Source organism: Melitaea cinxia, chromosome 17 (genome assembly GCF_905220565.1).
Source record: "Melitaea cinxia chromosome 17, ilMelCinx1.1, whole genome shotgun sequence".
Lineage (NCBI taxonomy): Eukaryota > Metazoa > Arthropoda > Insecta > Lepidoptera > Nymphalidae > Melitaea > Melitaea cinxia.
Genome location: NC_059410.1, coordinates 15689860 through 15715286, shown reverse-complemented (window position 1 = coordinate 15715286; position 25427 = coordinate 15689860). Strand labels below are relative to the sequence as shown.

The following is a 25427-nucleotide window of genomic DNA, read 5'->3' as shown; positions in this document are numbered from 1 at the left end:
AAAAAGGTGAAACCTACTAAGTCGTGCAAGTCCGAAGTTTCCACCACCAGCCAGTCGTCGTCGATGAACGACGGTACCGTCGACACCTAGCGCCATTCAAAACTAAGCTTTACGACTATAAATGGAAGTGTCTACTTAGCAGCTAACTACTTGGAACATAAGCGTGCAGCTTCAAAATGTTTTCTTCTACTAAGCTTTCTTTTTTTGGTAAATCTTAACTCCTAATCTTCCTTCTAATGGAAAATATTTTCAAAACTTGTTCAAAATCAATAAATCTTTTAATGGCATATTAAGATGATAATTTTTAGGTTGAAAAGAACATCTCGTATCTTATCTTATTGCTTGGTTTTTATGAAATATATTTCCAAAATTTTATTGTTATGTCCAAGATCTCTAATTAACCAAATTGGCACATTTAATAATAACCGGCTTACATATGCACACTACATTATAAAGACACATATTGATATTATGGGTGTTATTCAGATGTTTTCGTCACATCTTGACAACTTACATATTTAAATGTTCCTAATACAAGTACATTTTTACTTAAAAATAGCACCAACGCTTGTTACTGTAATTTTTTTGTCTCTTACCTTAAGTCTTAAGTAATATGTTTTTTTTCACTTGTTAATATTTTTGGTAAATATTCAACATTCTCCAGTTGAAACTTACAAAAGATTTGATTCAAATCGACAACATTAATATGAGAAAAAGCGTGCATATAAAAACGTAAATATTTACTACCATAAATATAATTAGCAGAATTAATTCGTGCAATAAACAAAAACGGTATATAAAAGAAACGAAATATAAAAAAAAGAGAATAACTAGCACAATCAAACTAGCGATAATTTAACAGAAAATGTCTTACGGATTCCTCGTCCATGCTAGTCATTGCAGACTATGAAATACAAAGAAAAATATTATATTAAAATTATCATTCAATGTTGGATCGTCGAACTGCAAACCAATTAGCACTATATCGATACAACTTTACTACGAGATTAAATATTAATTTTATGTATTGTTGTTACTTTATTATGTAAGATGGTTTGCGCAGGTGCATTTTTTGTATTATTTATATCCGCCTGCCCAGCGTGGTGACTATGGGCAAAACACATGAGTTCACGCCATTTTTGGCGCGAACTTGTGGAGGCCTATGTCCAGCAGTGGACTGTATAGGCTGTAATGTAATGAATGAACTATCAATAAATTAGCTAAAATTTTGACATAATTGTGAAAGATCTGTTTTTATTAATCTCTGGGCGTTTTAACAAGTAACGTTTTGTTAAAACTTTTTGTTCTTATTAGCAGAATTGTAGATTTGCACCTTGTATAAATAATGGAAAACCTTTTTCCTATTTTTTTTTATCTCTATAATAGTTTTTTACTTTTATAAAGTATTAAATCCTTCTTGCTTATTTTGTATTACCTGACTTTATTAAGCTTTTATCACATATAACTAAGATAAGACTAGATTTTACTGTAATATTTATGTGATGTCAATTTGCCAATGTTACATAGAATGAATTTCATGTGGCATTGGCAAAATTATCTGCGCATTTTTGGCGCTACAAAAGAAGTGAATTCATGAATGACATTATGTATTTTCATGTAATGGTTGTGCACATTTTGGATGATATGCTAATTAAAAAGTTATTAAATCAAGTCAAATTGACTTTAACTGAGGTAGGGCACAGAAGCAAAATTTCCTGCTCAAAATATGGAGCAGCCCGACTGGAGTAGTACTTCGACCTTATTGAAGATCACAGCTAAATAATATTGTTTTCAAACAATGTAGTGTTGCTGTTGGTGAGTAAGGTGACCACAACTCCTGGGGGAATTGGGGATAGGGTCAGCAACGCGCTTGCGATGCTTCTGATGTTGCAGGTGTCTATAAGCTACGGTGATCGCTTACTATCAGGTGAGCCGTACGCTTGTTTGTCGACCTAGTGACATAAAAAAAACGCCATAGTGAACACATGTGTCAATAATAGCTATGAAGGTATAATTACTGCAAGAATGGATTGAGTGATTTATCAAACACACGAAAGTTTAGCCCCATATATTTTTATAATTTTATATATTAATATTTAAATAATGACTCCAAGGTCACCGAGCTACGTCTTAGTGCCGTCAATGTTTTTTGGTACGTAATAAAAAGTTTTTTATATGAATATTTTAATATGAAATCGAATTTATTTTTAGTTCTTTAAATCGATATTAAAACGAATTTCCTTAATTTTACGTTGACTTACGTACTTTGCAATGCAGTTACCAAGTATCAAAACCGAGTTAGTTCTGAATATAATTGTGATTTGATAATTTTATTTCCGGTTCAAGTTTCGTGTGTCAGACTACATAACACACACACACACACACACACACACACACACACACACACAAACACGATTTCAAATATAAAATAAAGGTAATGAATCTACTATAGCTTTACATATAGTAATAATCTTACACTTTCCCCATCCATGCTAGACGTTCCCGACTGTAGAAAATAAATCAATCAGCTATTTAACTATCAATAAGTTTAAATTCTAAAGCTACTTGTACCAGTTATGGTACCAATGATGTCTTTGTATAGTGAGGGGTTGTTTATAGGTATATCAAGAATACTGTGAGTATTAATACCGCCTTTGTACTGATTGGACTGTTGGCGCAGTTTGCAGTGCCTCTGCTTTCTATTCTGGAGGTTATGAGTTCGATTCCCACTTCAAGTTTGGGTTTAATTTATGCATTATTTATATGTGCATTTATCGAAAATAAATGTAATTATATCAGTCGACTGTTACCTGTAACCCAAGCATTTAGTTGGTTACCGTAGGAACAGACGACCGTGTGTGTATGTTATATAGATACTAGCTGACCCCGCAAACGTTGTTTTGCCAAATATTTTATTAACCTTCTCAATTCCCCCCCCCCCCTATAACTTAGGGGTATGAAAAGTAGATGTTGGCCGATTCTCAGACCTACCCGATACGCACACAAAATTTCATGAGGATCGGTCAAGCCGTTTCGGAGTACTTTAACTACAAACACCGCGACACGAGAATTTTATATATTAGATTAGATATTAATAACAATTCAAATGACGCATTCAGAACTAAGTCAAAAGATCAATAACATCAGGACTGTTAAATGTTTATATTGACAGCAATAACTTAAAAAAAATTGAAATGTCAGGGAGGCCATAGACGCTATAGGTATACGATGATAACGTTGAAATAGCATCATGTGACACAACAGATTCATTATATACACATATTTGGGTTTTCAGTAGAATTAGTAATAGTATAGAAGAAGGAATGTAATCAAATCGCAGACAAAGGTATCATACTGTTATTCATTTTACCGGTTAACTGTTCAATAACATTGTATGCTTTAATATTATACTGTAATTGTTGTTATTTATTATTTTTAAGTTACTTTAAAAAACGAGTGTGCTTTGGACCACACGACTGAAGTAAAATTTACGAAACGTAACTCTTTCTCTATCTTGGATTAAATTGTATCTCCCTCGCAACTTCCGTTCGCATCGCTCGATCACACTTGTCGTAACGCTCTCGTCACGCATTCCACCAACTTACTTTTCAAGTCAGGCGCGCGTAAAGAAGTTTTACTTCGGAGGTTATCCATTTGACTGTATTTTTATGCGTGTTAGCTCATAACTTTTTACCGGTTATGACATCAGGGAGTAGTGTTTGAATTATCCTCAATATTTTGCATTGTGCGATATTTGCCAATGTAAAATCGGTTTTTTTAAGGTTTTGATAATTCCTTAAAATTCTACCTATCGGTAATTTGAAGCAAATCCTTCAATGTGGCATGGATTTACTTACGGGCTCAACGTTCCCGACTTGCTGCGAAGGCTCCACCAGTTCCCAGTCGTCAGGCGCGGGGTTGGGGGCATCCTCGGTTCCAGGGTCCCCAACCCTTCCGATCAGCGCGTGGTAGACCTCGATGTAGCCTCGGACCCGGGAACGAGCGCTGGAGTAGAAAAAGGTTTTGTAAGTATACGCGTAACTTTACAACAATTTTAAATTATGAGAAGGTGATTTTGCTTTTCGTAGGAGTATTAGTAGTTAAGCTAAGGCTGATTTAATTACCCACATAGGAACAAATATTTTCAAAAATTTTACACTTTCGCGGTTGCGATTGGGACGGTTTTTAGTAGCTTTTTTAGAAGCCCCAGTAGATGACAAATAGCTGATTTAATAATTCACTTGAAAGCAAATATTCTTGAAGAAGATAAATCTTTATAATTAGTACTTTGATACACATACGATGTTCTTAAAGGTCTAACATTCATAGATAATCAAAGCCCTATCATTAATAGATTACATTTCAAATGTTAGTTGTTAATCCGCTAACATTTGATATATAGTTTAAAATAACTTATCTGTGAAATGAATGCGTATGACATAGTATTAATAAATAAATAAATAAATAAATAATCGCTTCACACTCATCGGCCCCCAGTAGGATTTTCTCCTGTGTCGGGGGTCCGGAAACACACACAATACACAAGCACAAAACTCCCAAATAATATGTATAACATTTATAAATATTTAAATTTTAAAAGAAATAATTATATGTAACTTCATCTAAAACGAACAATAACTATTACAGAACAAACACTAAAAGCAACATCTGTAAGAGATACGACATATCGGAAACATACATACAGACTACGCTTCAGCCTGTAATATCCCACTACTGAGCATAGGCCTCTTTCCCCATGTAGGAGAAGGATCAGAGCTTAATCCACCACGCTGCTCCAATGCGGGTTGGGGAATATATTCCGTACTATGAGTAACGATCGCTATCAGGTGTACATGATAACAACCGGGACCGACAGCTTAACGTGCTCAATACGGATTATGCTTCAATCGAATTTTAAAAAATTTAAAAATTATAAAACATCATCATTATTTCATTCATTACAAAACAAAAAAATTTGAGCTATAGGCCTCGAACGAGAACATACAATAAATTCAGCAAGGGCGTTAATGCATATCAAAAATAAAAAAGGATCTAAAATGGACCCTTGTCAAACACTCTTTCAAGTTGAAACCGAAGACCATATCCAAAGAATTGAATTTATGAAAAAAATACTAAATACGATATAGTCATATAGAATATTATGGAATTAGTTTCTGTGTAGTAACTATGTAAAATTGAAAGTTACTTTATAAGCGTTTACTGTAAGCATAATCAAATCATCATCATCATTCATCAGGTTATAGTAATACCAATTGAAAGCGTAAAGGACGCAGAAAAAAATTCTGTTCTAGCATAACAGTAGAATACACATTTCTATTACTTACCCACATAAGATAGAGGACGCTACTCACAGTGACCTATATCGCCGCAGATATGTATCAATATAATTGCGTCGCATATCAAATCCCAGCAGTGGAAACATTCTTATTACTAACACAGATCTAAGCAGACGTTATGGGAATAGTGACCTAGCAAATATCTACCAATGCGCGCTACACAGTGACCTAATTCTTCGCCGAAAACCCTAAATATTATCAATTACTAGTCATAACGGATAGCCAGCAGTACAGTATACACTTGGATTACAATGGAAGAACGTATTCAAATTCTAAACTTCGTACACTAGTGAGCTTTTTTTATACAACCTGTCGGTAAACAAGCGTACGGCTCACCTGATGGTAAGCGAATATAGTCGCCTGCAACACCCGAAGCATCGCAAGCGCGTTGCCAGCCCTACCCCTAATCCCCCCAGGAGCTCTGGTCAACTTACTCACCAACAGGAACACAAGATTGCTTGAAAGCAGTATTATTTAGCTGTGATCTTCTGTAAGGTCGAAGTACTAAACCAGTTGGGCTGCTCCAGATTTCGGTCCGGAAGTTTCCTGCGGTGCCGTACCACAGTTAAGGCCCGTTAAGCTAGCAAATATCTACACATGCTCACTTACACGGACCTGCGCGGACGCAGCGGGTGCCGCACGGTCGGCGGCCGGCCGTGCGAGGCGCTCTCCAAGCCCACGTGGGCCAGCGAAACCTCCACCATGCCCAGAAAGTCATCCCTGGTCAGACGGTTCTCGTCAAACACCTGGATCAACAGCTTATGCTCTCGGGGTTTCACCTGGAAGGAGATTGTTGAGTAAGTAGCTAGGCTATCGAGTGTTTAAAAATTATCACAATTCAGATCCGGCTTGAAGGATCAGAGTCAAAATAAAAATTACTTATTATTTTACTCATATAGGCTTTAAATGCACTTTCGAATCATCATTTTACTAAGTAAAATTATATTTCATTTTTCAATAAATTTACTATATATTAAAGTGAGCTACCATCGATTCGGAAAGTAGATTCTAGAGAGAAAAAGAATAGGGAAGAAACTCATCAGTTCAACTCTTCAAAAACTATGTTTTGTTATAAATTTAGTCATATCTTCCATGGAACTGCATTCATCTTACAAATAGAAATTCTACCTTACCCTGAATATAAACTCCTGATTCCACACTGGATTAAGAGTCTGAAAAAATATACAATGATACATTAATAAAATTAATCAATATTGATGACAATTTCAAAAAGAAATATTATAATATTTTTTTATGAGAAACAGAATACCTTTTTCTTGGTTTTCGTAAGAAAAGTTTCGACCGTGACGTCTCCATCGATCTTTTGCAGTTCCACGCGGACATAGGGATCACTGTAATGAAATAAAGAATTGTTGGAATATCTGTGGATATGAAAAATAAATCTTTATATTAATACGTGAACCAAAAACTTTGTACGCCTTTTTACGAAAATTGCGCGGACAGAGTATGAAAATTCGCACACTTATCTATAATATAAAAATGAGTCGCTGAATGTGTTGCTAAGCGCAAAACTCGAGAACGGTTGGACCAATTTCGCTAATTCTTTTTTAAAAATATTCCTTGAAGTACGAGGATGGTTCTTACGGAGAGAAAAATTCTAAAAAAAAAAAAATTAAATTTCTAGAAAAAGTCTAAAAACAACACTTTTCTATACTCCCATACAAAGGATTTGTGATAATACTTAAAAATCAATTTGAACTTTAATACCATACGATAAATTTGTGTTAGGCGATACGAAGTTCGCCGGGTCAGCTAGTAGTTTATATAGAGGAATGCAGAATGCTAATTTTTTTTAAATTGTGCATAAAAAATACAATAAATCGATAAAAAAATAATTACACACTACCATGTATTTGACACACACACGCATATATGCTATTTTGTTTATTGTTAACGTCTGTGGTCAAATTATGGTCGAATTTCGACCACAGGACGACCACTAGTATTTTTCAATAATTATGACAACTTTTCGCGTCCGAACATTATTATTATATTCGTCTGTTGTTATAACATGTGTGTTAAAAATAGAACTTCTTAACGCACGCTTGACTTGGGGAGTTGGGAGGGGTGAATGCGTGACGAGAGCGTTACGAAGTGTGATCGAGCGAGGCGAATAGAGCAAGTGAGAGAGATACGAGCATATATTTTCTTACTCTCTTTCTCTCATAGCCAGTTACGTTTCGCATATCTAAGACACAGTACAGGCCTATTGTGCAGAAGTTTTACTTCAATCGTGTGGTCTAAAGCACACTCGTTTTTTCTTACGGTAGTAGTAGTAGGTTTCAAATTCAATAAAGAAACGTCTTTATAGGAACCTAATTTGCAGTATTATTTAACCTAACCTAGAAGAATAATCTATATATTAATACGTGAAGCAAAAACTTAGTACCCCTTTTTACGGACATTGCGCGGATGAAATTTGGCATACTTATAGTTTATATAGAGGAGTGCAAAATGGTAATTTTTTTTATTATACATAAAATATACATTAAATCCAACGGGACGTCCTCCGGGCCGTTGGACCGACGATCTACGTAAGATTGCCGGTGTAGGCTGGATGAGGATTGCGGAAAACCGGGATGTCTGGCGCGAACTTGGGGAGGCCTATTCCAGCAGTGGACTGCAATAGGCTGAACTGATTGATACTTTCAATTAATTAAAAAAAAACCTACAAACACTACCATGTATTTGACATACACAGGCATATCTACTACTATTTTGTTTATTGTCCAAGTCTGAGGTCAAATTGAGAATAGATTATACATTAATATTGTTTGTCTTTACTGAATGCCAAACATAATCATAGCAAATTTTTCAAAACCTTCATAATGTTCAAACTTATAATTTACATACTTTATGGTCGAATTTCGACCACAAATCGAATTTCGGCGACAACTAGTAAAAATAAATTGCTGAATGCTAAACGCAAAACCCGAGAACGGATGAATTAACTTTTTTTAAAGTTTACAAATACATTACATAACAACCGGGACCGATGGCTTAACGTGCTCTCCTAGGCATGGTGGGGAGACCCACATTGGCCTTAGTCCGTCTATTGCAGTTGATTTAGACAGTGTCAGACAGAAACTGGACACTCTTCAGGAAAACGCAGAGTTGCCTAAGCTCTGTGCCACCGTCTCGACCTTACTGGCTAGGCCCACAGGAACGACGAGTCGATACGTGCGGAGCCAGTTCGGCTGCAAAAGTCTTTCGCATTTTAGAACTATGCTACGAGAGCTTGACGGAGACCCCATTCCGGTTTTCAAATTCATTCCAGTTTTCCTTCTCCAGGACTCTGATGATTTTGAGCCAGGTTTATCCCTCGGTCGCCTTTTACGACCCCCACGGAAAGAAAGGGGGTGGTGCTATTGTACTCGGCCGAGACCACACAGCGTGGAGACCCACAAGGACTGCACAAATACCCAGACCCCGGCAAATATCTGCATGGCCAATACAAATGTCTCTCATGTGCGGGGATCGAACCCGCAACCGCCAGCGCAACAGCCACGAGCCAGTGCTGTGACCGTTGCGCCGGCGCGTCGTCTGCTATTATATAATAACAATGAATAACTTATTCAATTTGTACAGATAAAGAACTGGTTACAATCGGTTTTTTCTCGAAAGAATTATTCCTAATAATATATAGCCTACTTTTATAGTCATAATAACATAAATTCTCCCAAGTTTTACACAAACATAAAATTTATCTAAAAGAAAAATCAACATCACTGAATTATTTGCAGAGCATTCAAAGTAGCGTTTTAGCGTTACTACGTCTGTACAAATTTATTAAAAAAAAAAAAAAAAAAAAACGAGTTGCTTTAGACCACACGACTGAAGTAAAACTTTTTTAGTTGCCTTTACAGTAATTTACGTCTCTTTCTCTTTCTATCTTTACTAACTTATATATCCCTCTCAACTTTCGCTCGCCTCGCCCGATCATACGCTTCAGCCTGTAAATATCCCACTGCTGGGCATAGGCCTCTTTCCCCATGTAGGGGAAGACTGATCCTTATTTGATCTTAGCTTAATCCACCACGATGCTCCAATGCGTGTTGGCGGATATATTCCTTACTATGAATAACGATCGCTATCAGGTGTACATGATAACAACCGGGACCGGCGGGTTAACGTGCTCTCCGAGGCACGGTGGGGAGACCCACAAGGACTGCACTAACACCCAGACCACGGCAAACACCTGTATGGCCAATCAAATGTTTGTCATATGCGGATATCGAACCCGCAACCGCCAGCGCAACAGGCACAATCCATGGCTGTGACCGTTGCGTCAACGCGGCGTCAAGCGTACGTAAAGAAGTATTATTTAAAAAAAATCATTCTTGTAAAATTACTGTTGAATCAACTATTTCCTAGTCACGTAATAATCATAATTTTAATTTGTTTATTTTTTAAAATTTTTGCATATTTCTATGGACAATTCATCCTTGAATCATAAACCATAAGTAACGCTAATGTTTTGCAAAATGTACTAATTTCCTCAAACTGTTTAGTTACAATAAATTCGGATGCTGTAAAAAATATATTGGTGAGGTCGTAAGGTTCAGTTTGGCTTGTGCCGGCGGATCAGTAAGAGAAACACACTTTCCTTCGTAAATGTATATTGGCAACTACTGTTTAATCGTAAAGTTAATTGAGACTACGTTTTAAGGTTCAAAATTGCAAAACAGAATCACCACATATAATGGGTTTGAATTTAACATCCAAAAAATTTTGGATTCTGTAAGCTAGTTAATTCTGTAAACGATAATGATGTCACTTTTTTGTATAGATTTTTATCTTTTCTGTATGTATGTATTTACATCACATTATTTATTTATTAAATTTTGTTACACAAATATCATTACAACCCTAGCTACTAAACTAGGAAAACCTGAAACTAAACTTTAACTGATGTAGGGCACAGCAGGAATTTCCTGCTCAAAATATGGAGCAGCCCGACTGGGGTAGTACCGAGGTACTACCCCAGTCGGGCTGCTCCATATATCGACCTTACAGAAGATCACAGCCAAATAATACTGTTTTCAAGCAGTATTGTGTTCCTGTTTGTGAGTAAGGTGACCAGAGCTCCTGGGGGGATTGGGGATTTGGTCGGCAACGCGCTTGCGATGCTTCTGGTGTTGCAGGCGTCTATAAGCTACGGTAATCTCTTACCATCAGGTGAGCCGTACGCTTGTTTGCCGAACTAGTGGTATAAAAAAAAAAACTAAAATACCAATGTCTTCCCAAATAGTTTTTACCGGGAGTAAATATGTATTTTATAGATATTCAATTAACATACAGACACAAATAATAAAATTGTCATGATAAAACGGTAGCTATTTACATATATGTATAAGGTCAAAGATTTGTTATCAAAAAATACTTTTCGCAAAGTTAAAACTTTATATCTTAGCAAAACCTTCATTGACGTATAATTTAAAACTAAATGATATTTGAGTAATTTATTCAAATAATATAGAACACAAACAGGCAAAGCGAAGGCGATAAATGAGGCGAGTTCGATATCCGTTTGTTGTAATGACACTAGAGGCCTCTCGCGGATTCGACCATATTTAAAATCCGATACTTCTTACGTTGGCTTGCATTTTAACAGCTGTTTTGAATTAAGGAATAACGCTATTGAGCCTTAACAATTGCGCTTGCACGAAAACGAAAAAAAAAAGAATAATCTACATCGACATCTAGTACAACGTAGGTTGTCCAACACCTAGTCAATTAAATACTCATTATTACTCAAAAAGTACTCGTTAGATATCGATTAAATTTAAATTTTAACACACAACAAGCATCAGCTTTCGATTAAAAAAAAAAAAAAAAACTAATTAAAACCACGGTACACGAAGTAAAAAGTTATGAAGTACATAAAATAATAATTGTGTTTGCTCGCAAACGAAAAAGAACCGACTTTAAATTACATCGACAAGTAATACAACGTAGGTAGACGAAAAATAAATACACGCTATCAAAGATTACTCAAAAAGTAGTTATTAGATCTCGATTAAATTTAAATGGGACCACAGGATAAACATAAGTTTTCAAATAAAACAAGAATCATCAGAATCGGTACACACAATAAAAATTTATGAGGTATAATACAATGTAGGTCAACGAAAAAATAGTCAAGTAAATACGCCTGATTTAGAACTGAAGATAACTCAAAAAATACTTGTCAGATCTCAATTAAATTTAAATGGGACCACAAGACAACTATACACCAACTTTCGATTAAAAATAATCGAAATCGGTCCACACAGTGAAAAGTTCTCCGGTAACACACATTTTTTTTATATCACTAGGTCGGCAAACAAGCGTACGGCTCACCTGATGGTAAGCGATTACCGTAGCTTATAGACGCCTGCAACACCAGAAGCATCGCAAGTGCGTTGCCGACCCAATCCCCAATCCCCCCCCCCCAGGAGCTCTGGTCACCTTAATCACCAACAGGAACACAATACTGTTTGAAAACAGTATTATTTTGCTGTGATCTTCTGTAAGGTCGAGGTATACTTCCCCAGTCGGGTTGCTCCATATTTTGAGCAGGGAATTCCTGATGTGCCCTACCTCAGTTCACACATAAAAAGATACAGTTGAAATGAGAACCCACTTTTTTTGGAAGTCCGTTAAAAGTACAATCGGATTGTTTACAACTAAATTAAATAAAATAAGTGTGTTTTGTAAACAGTGACTAAGAGATTAGGAAACGGTAATTACGAAGCGGTTAAATTACAATTAATGATAGTTAGTTGTCGAACAAAAGAATATTTATTACATTTTAATATAGATAAAACCAAAAATAACACGTGTTAATGCATTTTTGGATGTTATTTCTAGATTTATCTTAAACTGAATTTCTTTTATTTATATTCATTATTGAATTCATTGGCGAAATAATGTAGTATACATTTTAATATTTTATAATAAAAATATCGTTTGACTTCTAATAATTTTAATGAAGTGACATATATTGACAAAACATAATTCGAAATATAAAAAGAATACAGAACACATTAAGCTTGATAGCCAGTACATATTACAACAAATAATCTGTGCCGTCTGGGCACTATTGGAAGCCATTACACCAAATAAATTAAAAAATAAAATAAATTTCTTAATACCCATTTGAAATATATGAAATGGTACGAAAAATTTCATTTAATCTATACCTATAAATACATAAATATAAATTAATCGCCAAAATGTATTAACGCACATTCAACTTGATTAACTTTTGAAAATTCTACCAAATTGGATGCTTCTTTTTTGTGGTCGTTATTGTCAGCATAAGGTTATTATGACAGAAAATTAAAAAAAAAAGTCTGTATATTCACGAAAAAACATAGCAACCCGCCGGTCAGCAAGTAAAATATTAAATTAAAAAGTAAAACCACGAAACCATATGAATAGATATTCAAAACAATTCAAAACTAAAACCTGTTTGGTTAAACAATTATACTATTTAATCTTATGCTATAAATTACAATAGATGTAGTTACGAGTATATCTCTAGACAGAATTACGAGAAGATGCCTAAACAGATTTTGATTAAGAAGCTAATAATAAACATGACTCAATCAGAATAATTGTCACAAGGATTGAATTAGTAGGTGTGTTAAATTCGGCAGTCGTCAATAAACAAGGACAAAAATATTCTTGATAATATTGTATCAGAACTACAAGCGCAATTAATCTTTTTTTTTAAATATATATTAATTTAGTACTTGTTTATTATAGTAGCAGCTTTGGTCACCTTAATCACAACAGGAACACAATATTGCCTGAAAGCAGTATTATTTATCTGTGATCTTCTGTAAGGTCGAGGTACTTCCCCAGTCGGGATGGTTCAGATATTGCAGAATTTCCTGCTGTGCCCTACCTTATTAAATTCTTATCTATTTTGTGATTCTTATTTATTATTAGTAATTAAATTTAAAAACTCACCTAGCACCAAATATATCCTTCTTCGCTAATGAGTAAGCCCCCACTATTTTCAATCGAAGCAGGTAGCTGTTCTCATCATTCTGAAAAAAAAACCAATTAAATTCTTTAGTAACGAACTATCGTGTTAGTAACCTTTGATGATGACTTTTTTGAATATCATATCAAAAAATTGTCCGTTCCAGCGGGGCTCGAACCCGCGTCTCCGACTGACCGTGTCGGCGTTCTAGCCAATTAAGCTATGGAACGATGTACCCGCTATAGATCGAAAATTTTGATATGATGATTTTATTTTCGGTTTAAGCGAACATTTCCTTTATTTTATATATCTATACATATAATGAAACACGACGACGCGTTGGTGCAATGGTCACAGCACTGGTCTGTGGCTGTTGCGCTGGCGGCTGCAAGTTCCATCCCCGCACATGACAAACATTTGTATTGGACATACAGGTGTTTGCCGCGGCCTGAGTGTTTGTGCAGTCCTTGTGGGTCTCCCCACCGTGCCTCGGAAAGCACGTTAAGCCGTCGGTCCCGGTTGTTATCATGTACACCTGATAGCGATCGTTATTCATAGTAGGGAATACATCCGCCAACCTGCATTGGAGCAGCGTGGTGGATTAAGCTCTGATTCTTCTCCTACATGGGGAATGGCCTATGCCCAGCAGTGGGATATTACAGGCTGAAGCGATACATATAATAAAATCTGGAACATTTAAAATGTTCCAGATTACTTTACTTGATACATTGTCTAGAAGTTAATCTATTTTTGTATAAACTATTTAATGAAATCATAACGAAGTCAAGTCCACATAATTATCTAACGCGGTCTAATTTGTAGGTAGGTACCCAAACATGGGAAAGAATACATATTTCCCATCCTCCAACCTCCATGCAACACATAGGGGAAAACAAAATTAAAAAATGATGTAGCTCGAAGATCATTACAAGATATTAAATTCTGTCAGTTAGACAAAATAAATGAAGGCTGAAATTAATTGTAATTCAAGCAATTTTATCGCTCACGGCTTAGCATCATAAATAATGCGGTAAGCGCTTAAGTCGCTTGAATTGACCGAGATGACTCAGTGGATAGAACACGTGAATCAATACCAGAGTATCGAGGGTGATAACTTGGGATTGGCACAATTTTTTTTTTTTGTGAATAATCGCTGAACTTAAAAATTAACCTACTTATGGAAGAATTTCTAAGGCATGTTTATTTTTCTACCTACAGTAAAGCAGTATTGAGATACAGACTTCAACCGTTTTCTTTTAAAGGAGAAGAGACATTTACGCAGTAATGGTTTACTTGAAGGTTGACTATATTATAGTATAGAAATCAATAAGGATCAAATATGGCCTATATAAAAATGTACATACATATATTTCATACTTTTTCTTAGTAGATGTAAGAATTTTTAGTCTAACATCTACTATAGAAAAAGCCTTTTCAAGTTGCGTGATACAAAATCATAAAAGTTTAAAATTAAATAAACGTTTTAGTATGCGTTTGATAAGATTCGTACATCGAAAAAAAGTAGGGCTTCCAAATAATACCTTTTTTTTGTTATGTTTTCATCTGCAATCAGTCCGTATAATACTGTACGTCCAAATAATACTGTATTAAAAACACAACTACATTATCTCTGCATAAGCAAATTCACGCTAATCCTAAATCAAAAAAAAAAATCATAAATAAATAAACATTTAAAATTATATAAACTATGCCATCAAATCAAACCATCCTATTAAAAAAAATCACGTATCAATAAAAAGAATAAAATAATTGTGTTTGCTCGGAAATGAAAAAAAAAACTGACTTCAGTTCACATCGATAAGTAACACAATGTAGGTAGTTGAAAAAAATTATCAACAAAATACGCATTATTAGGCCCGATCCACATTAGAGCGCTGATTGCAGTTCCTTCTCGGTCCGATCTCGATCCGGTAAGAAACGACAGACGGATCCTTGCTGGTGTGAGATTTGATCGGAACTTGACTATTAGGGATAATGTGAATACACTCATTGTTTCTTGTTTAACAATATTTTACCGGATTTACAGATCTCGATCAAATTTAAATGGGACCTCAACAAGCACGTGCTTTCGAATTAAAAAAAAAAGAATCAAAATCGGTACACCCAGTAAAAAAATTACGAGGTAACTACCACTTAAAAAAAATACAGTCGAGTTAAGAACCTCATTTTTAGAAATCGGTTACAAAACACGTGTGTGAGGTTTATTTCACGAAATTAGCTTATAAAATCAATTAAAATTACTTTCTAACTGGCAAGGTTAATGGTACGTATTAGCGTGGGTAGACAGGGAAAGGTAGGGGCGAGCGCCACCCACGAAAATACTAGGTACTTATGCAACAGTAATATTTTACTTTTTTTAACCGCCTTCAAAAAAAAAGAGGAGGTTACTCAATTCAACCGTATATTTTTTATGTATGTTCGGGGATAACTACGTTGTTTATGAACCGATTTTGATAATTCTTTTTTTGTTAGAAAGGAGATATCCCTAGAACTGTACCATGATAAGGAAACCAGGATCTGATGATGGGATCCCAGAGAAATCGAGGAAAACCCTCGAAAATCCGCATAACTTTTTACTGGGTGTACCGATTTTAATGATTTTTAATTTAATCAAAAGTCATGTGATCACATTTAAATTTCATCGAAATCTGATTACAACTTTTGGAGTAATCTTTGATAATGCGTATTTACTTGACTATTTTTTCGTCTACCTACGTTGTATTACTTGTCGATATAATTGAATGATATGTATGTATATAATGATAGATATGTTACGTATTAAGCCGGATTTCCGGCTCATACTCGTTTGGTCTAGGACAAACTTGTTTTTAATTGAATTTTTAATGTTTTCCTTTTTGAGTTGATTAAAAAAAAAAAAAACAAACTGCGCCATATCTGTCAGTTGTTGTTAATAGTTTTAGAGGAAATATCTCACGTTAACTTTTGCAAGTAACGTTTATATTGATAACATTATGTAAATATATATTTTAAAATTAATTACTATTTACTTCATTAATTTATTTGTTTGGATTAATGGCTTCAAACAGTGTCACATCTGATTTCAACAATGTCAATAAAAATAGTCAGAAGAAAGTCAGGAAGGAGATTATTCTTTTTTCAGTTACTTTTAAAAACATTTTTTGCAACATTAGAACCAAAAATAGAAATATTTATTTGAAAACTTTATTATACATATTTCAATAGAATCTCGGTCGCCTAAACTTGGAAAGCCTGAGATTAAGGTGAATAGAACGAGTAAAGACGCAAATGTATTTACTCAAGTCAGCACGAATTCCAAATTCAAACTGATAAAATAATAAATATAAATATCTATCTATGCCCGTCATGCAAAAGTTATTAATCAAAACGGTTTTTAATTATTCCAAAAATTACGCTAGTAAGAATATCAGATAACGAACCAACCTTACGACTTAACTACCAAGCTCAAATTTTAGCACCATTTGTATTACCCATTTAAACAATCCTATTAGGGTAACGAGTCTGTTTTTAATTAGACTATGGCCTAAGTAGTATTATGACTTACTTAAAACTTAAGAAAAAACACTGAGTGCCTGTATCATTGGTTGGTGATAATTTTTTTTTTTTTTTTTATCTAACTAGGTCGGCAAACAAGCGTACGGCTCACATGATGGTAAGCGATTACCGTAGCTTATAGACGACTGCAACACTAGAAGCATCGCAAACGCTTTCTCGACCCTATCCCCAATTCAAGGAGCACTGGATACCTCACTCACCAACAGGAACACAACACTGCTTGAAAACAGCATTATTTCGCTGTGATCTTTTGTAAGGTCGAAGTACTACCCCAGTCGGGCTGCTCCATATTTTGAGCAGGAAATTTCCTGCTGTGCCCTACCTCAGTTAAAAGTTTATCTTGTACATAAGATACTACTAATTTTTTATTGCCACAGTCGCTTAGCACCGTAAAATCATCATAAAATTTCGACCTAACAGGTACATCGTTTCATAGCTTAATTGACTAGAGCACCGACACGGTGAGTCGAATATGCAGGTTCGATCCCCGCTGGAAGAGTCGATGTTTGATATGATATTAAAAAATGTTTAGAGTTCCCTAATGTGTGGGTCACACAAAAATAAATAATAATAAGATATTATTAAGTTTATCAGTAAGAATACCTATCTAACTACAAAATTTCCACAGATTGCAAATAGAAACAGGACATAAAAAAAAAATTGATGTTTAAAAAAAAGGGGGTGGATGTGTGATTAAATTTATCCTACACATACTTGTATGTTACAACCACCTTGAAATACAGATTATGATCTGACCACGTCCTAGCTTTACTAGGCAGTCAAAGGACTGTCGATCTGCAGTTTTAGTAATAAATCGCCTGTAGGATAAGCATAAATATAATGCATGATCTTTAACAAAAGTCATGGGTATTTTAGAGAACGAGGATGTTAATTTAAAAAAAAAAATTAAAGTGACAAAAGCAAACCTAATTTTTGTATGAGACATTTGAAAACTAATATAACTAATGTATAATTGCAACTGTATTGAACTGTAAGACTTTAAAATGCTTTTACTGCCACTTCTAGGAGAAGGGTTATAACTATTGACACTTAGAAATGTTCGAAAGATAAAAGCAATAAAAATAATTTTATAACAACTGATATCTCTCTATATATTTCTATAAATCTTCTGCCATTATGATTATTTATGTGATAACATACCTAACTTCCTTGTTGAACACATACATAGTTGCAGGCGAAACGCTAACAGAACTGATTATTAAAAAATTAAAAGATTAGTAAATTAATAAGAATAACTACAATACCTTGAAGTGCCTTAGTTAATTTTTTTCTAACAAAAGCACTTGAAGAGTATTACAGTTAGAATGGACAACAATTGTATTCTTAAGATCAGCCTACAACTGCATCTCACACAGCAGCCTTACAAAGTCAGTTGATCTGTTTAACCTTAAATTGTAACTAAGTTACTAGTAAGAAATTGTTACAAAGATATTTAAAAATCAATTAAACCTTTTTCATTGTTATGTAAGCCAATTTTTTTTCCTACCTTTAACAGGAAATTGGATAAAGGAACAAATTTTTAATGAAGTTAGAATTAAGCTCTTTACATTTTTGAATATCATATCAAAAATTGACCGCTCCAGCGGGATTCGAACCCGCGTCTCCGACTGACCGTGTCGGCGCTCTAGCCAATTAAGCTATGGGACGATGTACCCGCCAGAGCGAAATTTTTGATATGATGATTTTTATTTTCGGTTTAAGCGAACCGTGGCGCCGTCTATAGTGAGTTCTTTACAGAGACCCGTAACTATTCAAAGTTTCATATTACAATGAAAATCTTTGACAGGAGACGACACCATGCTATTTTTAATATGTACGATTTTATTTTTGTGTTACCCTCACATTAGGAATTTTAAACATTTTTGAATATCATATCAAAAATTGACCTTGGTTGGTCAATCTTATTTGTACAATCTACCTGTATTTTGGCACTATTGTTACAAATTAAACCAAATTAATGAAAAAGTAGTATGAATTTATAACATAACAATAATCTTCAATGTGTGGGGGCGTTACTTGTCACTGGTATTAGACTATACTAGGAAGATTAATAGTCCTTGAACATATTATTTAAATTAGATTTTATTTTCTATATAACACTTGCCTACAAACATGCCAGATACAAAACACACGAGGTTAAGTAGGCTACACTTACATAGAAAATACTTAATAACCCCTTGAAGTTAATCAATAAAAGGAACCAATTTCAAATTTAAAAGAAAATTTTCATATTGAAATAACATCTGTATATAAGTGAAGCAAAAACTTTGGGCCCATTTTTACGAAAATCGCGCAGACGGGAAGCGGGCGGGACGGGGGGGGGGGAAGAGTATGAAATATTGCACACTTATAGTTTATATAGAGAAAGAGTGCAGATACTATTTTTTTTTAATTATGCATAAATTATACATTAAATAATTAAAAAAAAAAAAAACAAAAAAAAAAAAAAAAACATTACAGACACCATGTATTTGACAAAAACATGCATATATACTCTTTTGTTTATTGTTATAGAAGTTTAGTCTTTGACACCAGAACTTTAACAATGTTGAAACTTATAATTTAAAATAATTATGGTCGAATTTCGACCACTGGGCGACCACTATATAAAATAATAATATAAATAGGCAACAGATATTTTTTTTTGCTATAATCATATATACAATAAAAAGGAAAACATTAAAAGATTTGTTATGATTCTGATTATATTATTAGTGTCTGTTATACCTCACAGACAAGAAAAACTTCAACTAAATACACATTTTGCAGACTTAATCATACATTAAATCTTAAGGTTTTTAGAGTTTTTATGCATAAATAGCATATAATTTGGCATTAACCTTCAACTTAACATACACAAAAAAAACTAAGGAATTATTTATTATGCTGCAATTGGTACTGTAAAGTAAAGTGAATAAAATCTGATATTTTTTAAAAAGTTTCTGTAGTTACAGAACTACGTCAACATGATGATTTAGAGTTATTCTTGATTTAAGCATTTTTAAAAAAGGATCAAGTGCATGCTATTTGTTTTTTGTTTTTCAATAAGAAACATGACAGGTTTATGGGTAATGAAGCCTTTGCCGATAGATTTTGGCATTGTAAAAGATTTTGGCCAAAACTAAACCAAAATTTTGGGTTCAGAGCTTAATCCACCACGCTGCTCCAATGCGGGTTGGTCAATACATCCCCAATGATGAGTAACAATTGCTAACAAGTGTACATGATAACAATCGGGACCGACGGCTTAACGTGCTTTCCGAAGCACAGTGGGGAGACCCACAAGGACCGCACAAACACCTACACCATGGCAAACATCTGTATGGCCAATACAAATGTTTGTCATGTGCGGGGATTGAACCCGCAACTGCTAGCGCAACAGCAACAAACCAGTGCTGTGACCGTTTGCCAACGCATCCAAACATAGATAAAAACAATACATAAATCATTGGACAAATTGTTTTTTTTTTCTCATATTGTTACATTATTGATGTACTGCTAGTTTTGAAGTATTATAAAATGATCAATCATTTGTTACAAAACATAACAACTATACTTGTTTCACATCAGGTGACTTCATTCTTATCACCATAATGAATCACCATTGACTGCTCATGAACAGTTTTACAAATTAAACTAAGGAAGATAATGTACTAACATGTTATAAGTTGAAATATTAGCCTCACTCTAGGCAAATACACGAAATACGCGACGAATCCTCTAGGTTCAAATAAGTTGACAATACAGTCAAAATAACACATAATAATTGCACAATGACACGATATTGATATCCAAATAAAACGAAGGCACCTATTGAGACGTCGATCTGCTCAAATATACTTAATTTAAATGTTAAATCAGTCACAAGGACATGTGGTTGTTAGTAACGCTATCGTCAAGTATCCTTTAGCTTTTTATATAATAAATGTGTGAACTTACGCGTGTATCCACTTGCCAAGCGAAAGCCATCACCCATGTGAAAATATACTAATATTTAATCGGAATACAAAACAATTGGCGTTCCTTTTCAAGGATCATCGGTTGAAATAACTTAAAAAAGTATGACACGTTTGCTAAACAATTTTTATTATCTCCTCCTCGGGATGCGTTTTACAGTTCAGTATCATCAGTATCCTTTAATTGTATTATAAACTATGAAAATTAACTCTAGGACATAGAACCACTACAACGGTTAAGGAAAAATACAAACAAAAAACTAAAATATCATGGAAAATATTGTCTGCAACTTCTGTGACAGGACAGTCAATTGACAGCGGTTGACAGGCTTTGTCATGTCATTCATATTATACGCATTACACCACATTACACGCAATATTAGAAATAAATTGAAAAAAATAATAATTATCAAACAGATTGTTTTGCTGTAATCGTCTTTCATGTATAAAATATATGAGTATTTAATATGAAATATATATAAATGGGCCCACAATTATTATTTTAAATTACTCTATCTAAAATCTTCACGCGAGTTATTTATTTTTCTTTACCTATAACTCATGTATACTTAAATGTTATTTGTATTTGGTTATTTCCTTCTCGTACATGGAGAAAGATATTATATATTTATATATATTTGGTTATAAGATTGTTTACCTATACGTAAAAAAATACGTAATTTTTAATTAAAAAATAATTGCTACCAATACCAAGAACTCGTTGATATTTTCAAGGACTTGGCAGAATCAATGTAGATATGTTATAAAACATTGTAATAAAACTCAAATAGATTTTTATTGCTTTTTGCGATTTTAATTATTTTAATTTTATAAATAGATTTTTTATTAATTTCTTAGAAGAATCAGTTTAAAAAAGGGGGTTTTTTTTCTAAATGGGTATCTAGGATCTTTTTTATTACGGACATTAACTATCTAAATAGAAAAATTTAGTCACAGTCGTTTCTAGTGGAGAAATAAAAATGCACACCAATCATCATCAAATCTTTTTACCCCACTTCAAAAAAGGTGGAGGTTACTCAATTCGACCGTTTATTATATATTTTTTATGTATGTTGGGGGATAATTTCGTCGTTTATGAACCGATTTTGATAACTTTTTGGTTGTTGGAAAGGAAATATCCTAAGTGTGGTACCATAATAAGGAAACCAGGAACTGATGATGGGATCCTAGAGAAATCGAGGGAATCCCTTAAAAATCCGCATAACTTTTTACTGGGTGTACCGATTTTGATGAGCTAGCATTATATAAAAAAACATCATTAATTTGTGGTTGTATATAAATATATATCTCTATAAAGTGTATAATTTAATATTTATAAGTTTAAAAATAAACGTGTTACAAAAACAAATAATACAATTGCTTTCTTAGTTCAGTAGCGCCTGCCATAGTTTGAGCAACTTCAGTATCAGTCTACGCTATCAAAAGTACAGCAAGTATATCTATGTTCATAATGTAAATTAGTAGGTATGTAATTGGTAGAAAAAATATAGTAAATTGTTATTCATTCTTAGTAATACCTGGTATTGTAATGATAGCCGAGGTTCATGTCTCAGTCGGTTATTCGTCCTTCGCCAAGACCAAGACGAAGATCTACTACGGTGAGGCTCTACGATTCTTGATGGTAACTCCAGCGGCAATGTGTTATGCATGGCTACCTCTGCACGGATATCTCTCATTTCTTGTTAACAACTTATAAAAACACCACAAAACCATCACTTTCGTTTCAACGCGTACATTAACTCTCAATTTTTAATATTATTTACAAAAACTTAACACGAGACGCATTTAAGATGGCGCTCAACGCACCATATGACTATATTGTAATCTTATCAGGGTAAGAAACGAGCGATAAAGAAGCGGCCGCTTACAATTAACATGGCTATGATAACTAGGTTTTTGAATAGTGAAAGTCTTATACGCTTTGTTTGTTTTGGGTTAATTTTTTTAGATAACGGTATCTGTAATTGAAACATAATTTGTAATATCTGCAGGTACAGCTGAACTAACGGCTGACATACTTTTCACACTAAATAAATGTTGTTACAGTATTGCGAAATTCCCTTTACAAGATGAATGAACTAGGTACCTATGCAGTATTAGGAGAAAATGTAAAAACATTTACTACGATATTTGTTTTTAAATATCTTTCATGATATGGGTGATTCCCTGTACAAATTAGACTAGCAATTGTCCGCGGTTTTGACCGCTAAAAGTAAACACAATCGTGATAATATAATCCTATCGTTTATTTTATTTTATCAAGTAGGGAACAATATCTTAAAACTCGCATTTATTCCAATAAAAAAAAAACCAAACAAAGTTTTACATGTATTTAGAAATATTTAACATTTCTCATACAAATTTTCATCTTTTATTTGAACATCTTCAGAATAATATTTACCATATTTATTAGAATTCAATCTCTATTATGTATAATATTAAAACTGAGTATTATTATGTGACTTAGCCGTTTCGTTACCATCTCATGAGCGTCAGGTGGAAAAATCAATTATATTTTAATCAATTTTCTATCATACAATATTTGTTGTAGTAACGAAAAGGACAAGACACATATTATAACTAAGGTTCACAACATCTTTCCAAATTCTTTGAAATAAAACAAAATTAATTTAGTTTAAACTAAAGCGTCTGTAGAGTGTCGACATCTCATTGCTAAAGATTTACTACTGATCTTTACATTAAAATATGAAGATTGTATTTTTTTAAGGTTAAGATTACATTAATACTGTTATAATAAGTATCGCTTCAGCCTGCAATATCCCACTACTGGGCATAGGCTCTCTTTCCCCATGTAGGAGAAGGATCAGAGCTTAATCCACCACGCTGCTCCAATGCGGGTTGGCGGATATATTTCCTACTACGAGTAACGATCGCTATCAGGTGTACATGATAACAACCGGGACCGACGGCTTAACGTGCTCTCCGAGGCACGGTGGGGAGACCCACAAGGACTGCACAACCAACACTGCACAAATAATAAGTATTAATAGGTAAATAAGATGTGAAGTGTTTGTTATACGCTACTAGATGGGTCAACAAGCCTACGATCCACATGATGACAAGGTTATCATGTAGATCATGGACTATGAACCCATACTAGCAGTAACACAAGCGCGTTGCCTTCTTATCCAGTCTTCCATCTCTGTTCTTCTGTGTTCATGTCTGTATTACCTATTCACGGTCTTCTACACGACCGTGGTATTATTTTACTTTGCCATTTGTGACACGTCTTACATATACCTTGAATAAAAGATGAATATGGAAACGATAAAGGCACGTAAAAATCTAGCTGATTGCCAAAGTGATACTGTGTAGCACCTACCTAATACGCGACTTTATTTTTAAACTAGTTATGCCCGCGACTTCGTCCGCGTGGAATTTAACAGAAAAGTTATTATTTAGTTCGCGAGTTATAAAATAAATAAATATTTAATATAAAAGTAGCCTAAGCTACTTCTTACTACATCAGCTATCTGCCAGTGAAAGTCCCGTCAAAATTGGTCCAGCCATTTCAGATATTAGCCGGAACAAATAGATAGACAGACAGACAGACAGACAGACAAAAATGGTAAAAAATTGGTCCAGCCATTTCGGATATTAGCTGGAACAAATAGATAGACAGACAGACAGATAGACAGACAAAAATGGTAGAAAATGTTATTTTGGTATACGTATCGTGTATATGTACCGTGTACATTATGCATTTGGTAAAAAGCGGTTATTTTAATATTACAAACAGTCACTCCAATTTTATTTATTTGTATAGATTCGTGTACCTAATACACTTATTTGTATATGAGTGCGTGCACGTATATTTATGTAATCATTATTATTTTTTCATTTAGTAAAAGTATAACTCGATAAAATCCTGAACTTAGAAGAGATTCCCAAATATATATTTTTCTTAATAAATCAGCTCAAGGTTTTTTAACATACATCCACGGTCGACTGGCGCTGAGGTGGGCAACTTAATACTATTTTTTTAAATTATATGTATTCAAAATTATTTAAATAAAAATGACACACATGGCAGACTCGGAGCAAGAATCAAACGCACAATCCAGGAGTGAAAGCAGGGTAACTACCACTACGTCATGACTACGTACCTACTGACCACAGTTAATGTCTACATTTAGTTATTACGTTTTAGTGGTTGACTGATGGGTTGACTGTAATAGTAATAATAATAATAATAAACATTTATTCATACTCACACACATGCATCGATATACAGACAAGACAAAAAATAAAAAATCACAACATAACAATTCTATTAAAATATAACTATATAGATATTATGACAAATAATAAAATTGGAAACAATGAACATAATATACAACCGAAACAAAACACAATAAAATTAAAAACAATAATAATAGGTAACTACCCACATAAAATCAACAATAACAATTAAAAGACAAAAAAAAAAATGAAAAATAAGCAAAATTTAAGTAAAAAAAAAAGAAAGTGGCCATCTGC

At 33.9% G+C, this 25427-nt stretch overlaps 1 protein-coding gene across 1 annotated transcript in view; it reads right to left on the bottom strand.

Annotated features, from left to right (window-relative positions):
• Positions 1 to 22576, bottom strand: part of LOC123661452 (E3 ubiquitin-protein ligase Nedd-4) — a 43708-nt gene extending 21132 nt beyond the window's left edge. Inside the window, exons 1-8 of the mRNA XM_045596408.1 lie at positions 22445 to 22576; positions 13338 to 13417; positions 6628 to 6709; positions 6491 to 6529; positions 5967 to 6136; positions 3858 to 4005; positions 321 to 329; positions 18 to 86 (exon numbers count right to left, since the gene is read on the bottom strand). Of these exons, the coding sequence (XP_045452364.1) occupies positions 18 to 86; positions 321 to 329; positions 3858 to 4005; positions 5967 to 6136; positions 6491 to 6529; positions 6628 to 6709; positions 13338 to 13417; positions 22445 to 22576 (729 nt within the window). The remainder of the gene's footprint in view (positions 1 to 17; positions 87 to 320; positions 330 to 3857; positions 4006 to 5966; positions 6137 to 6490; positions 6530 to 6627; positions 6710 to 13337; positions 13418 to 22444) is intronic.
• Positions 22577 to 25427: the final 2851 nt, after the last annotated feature.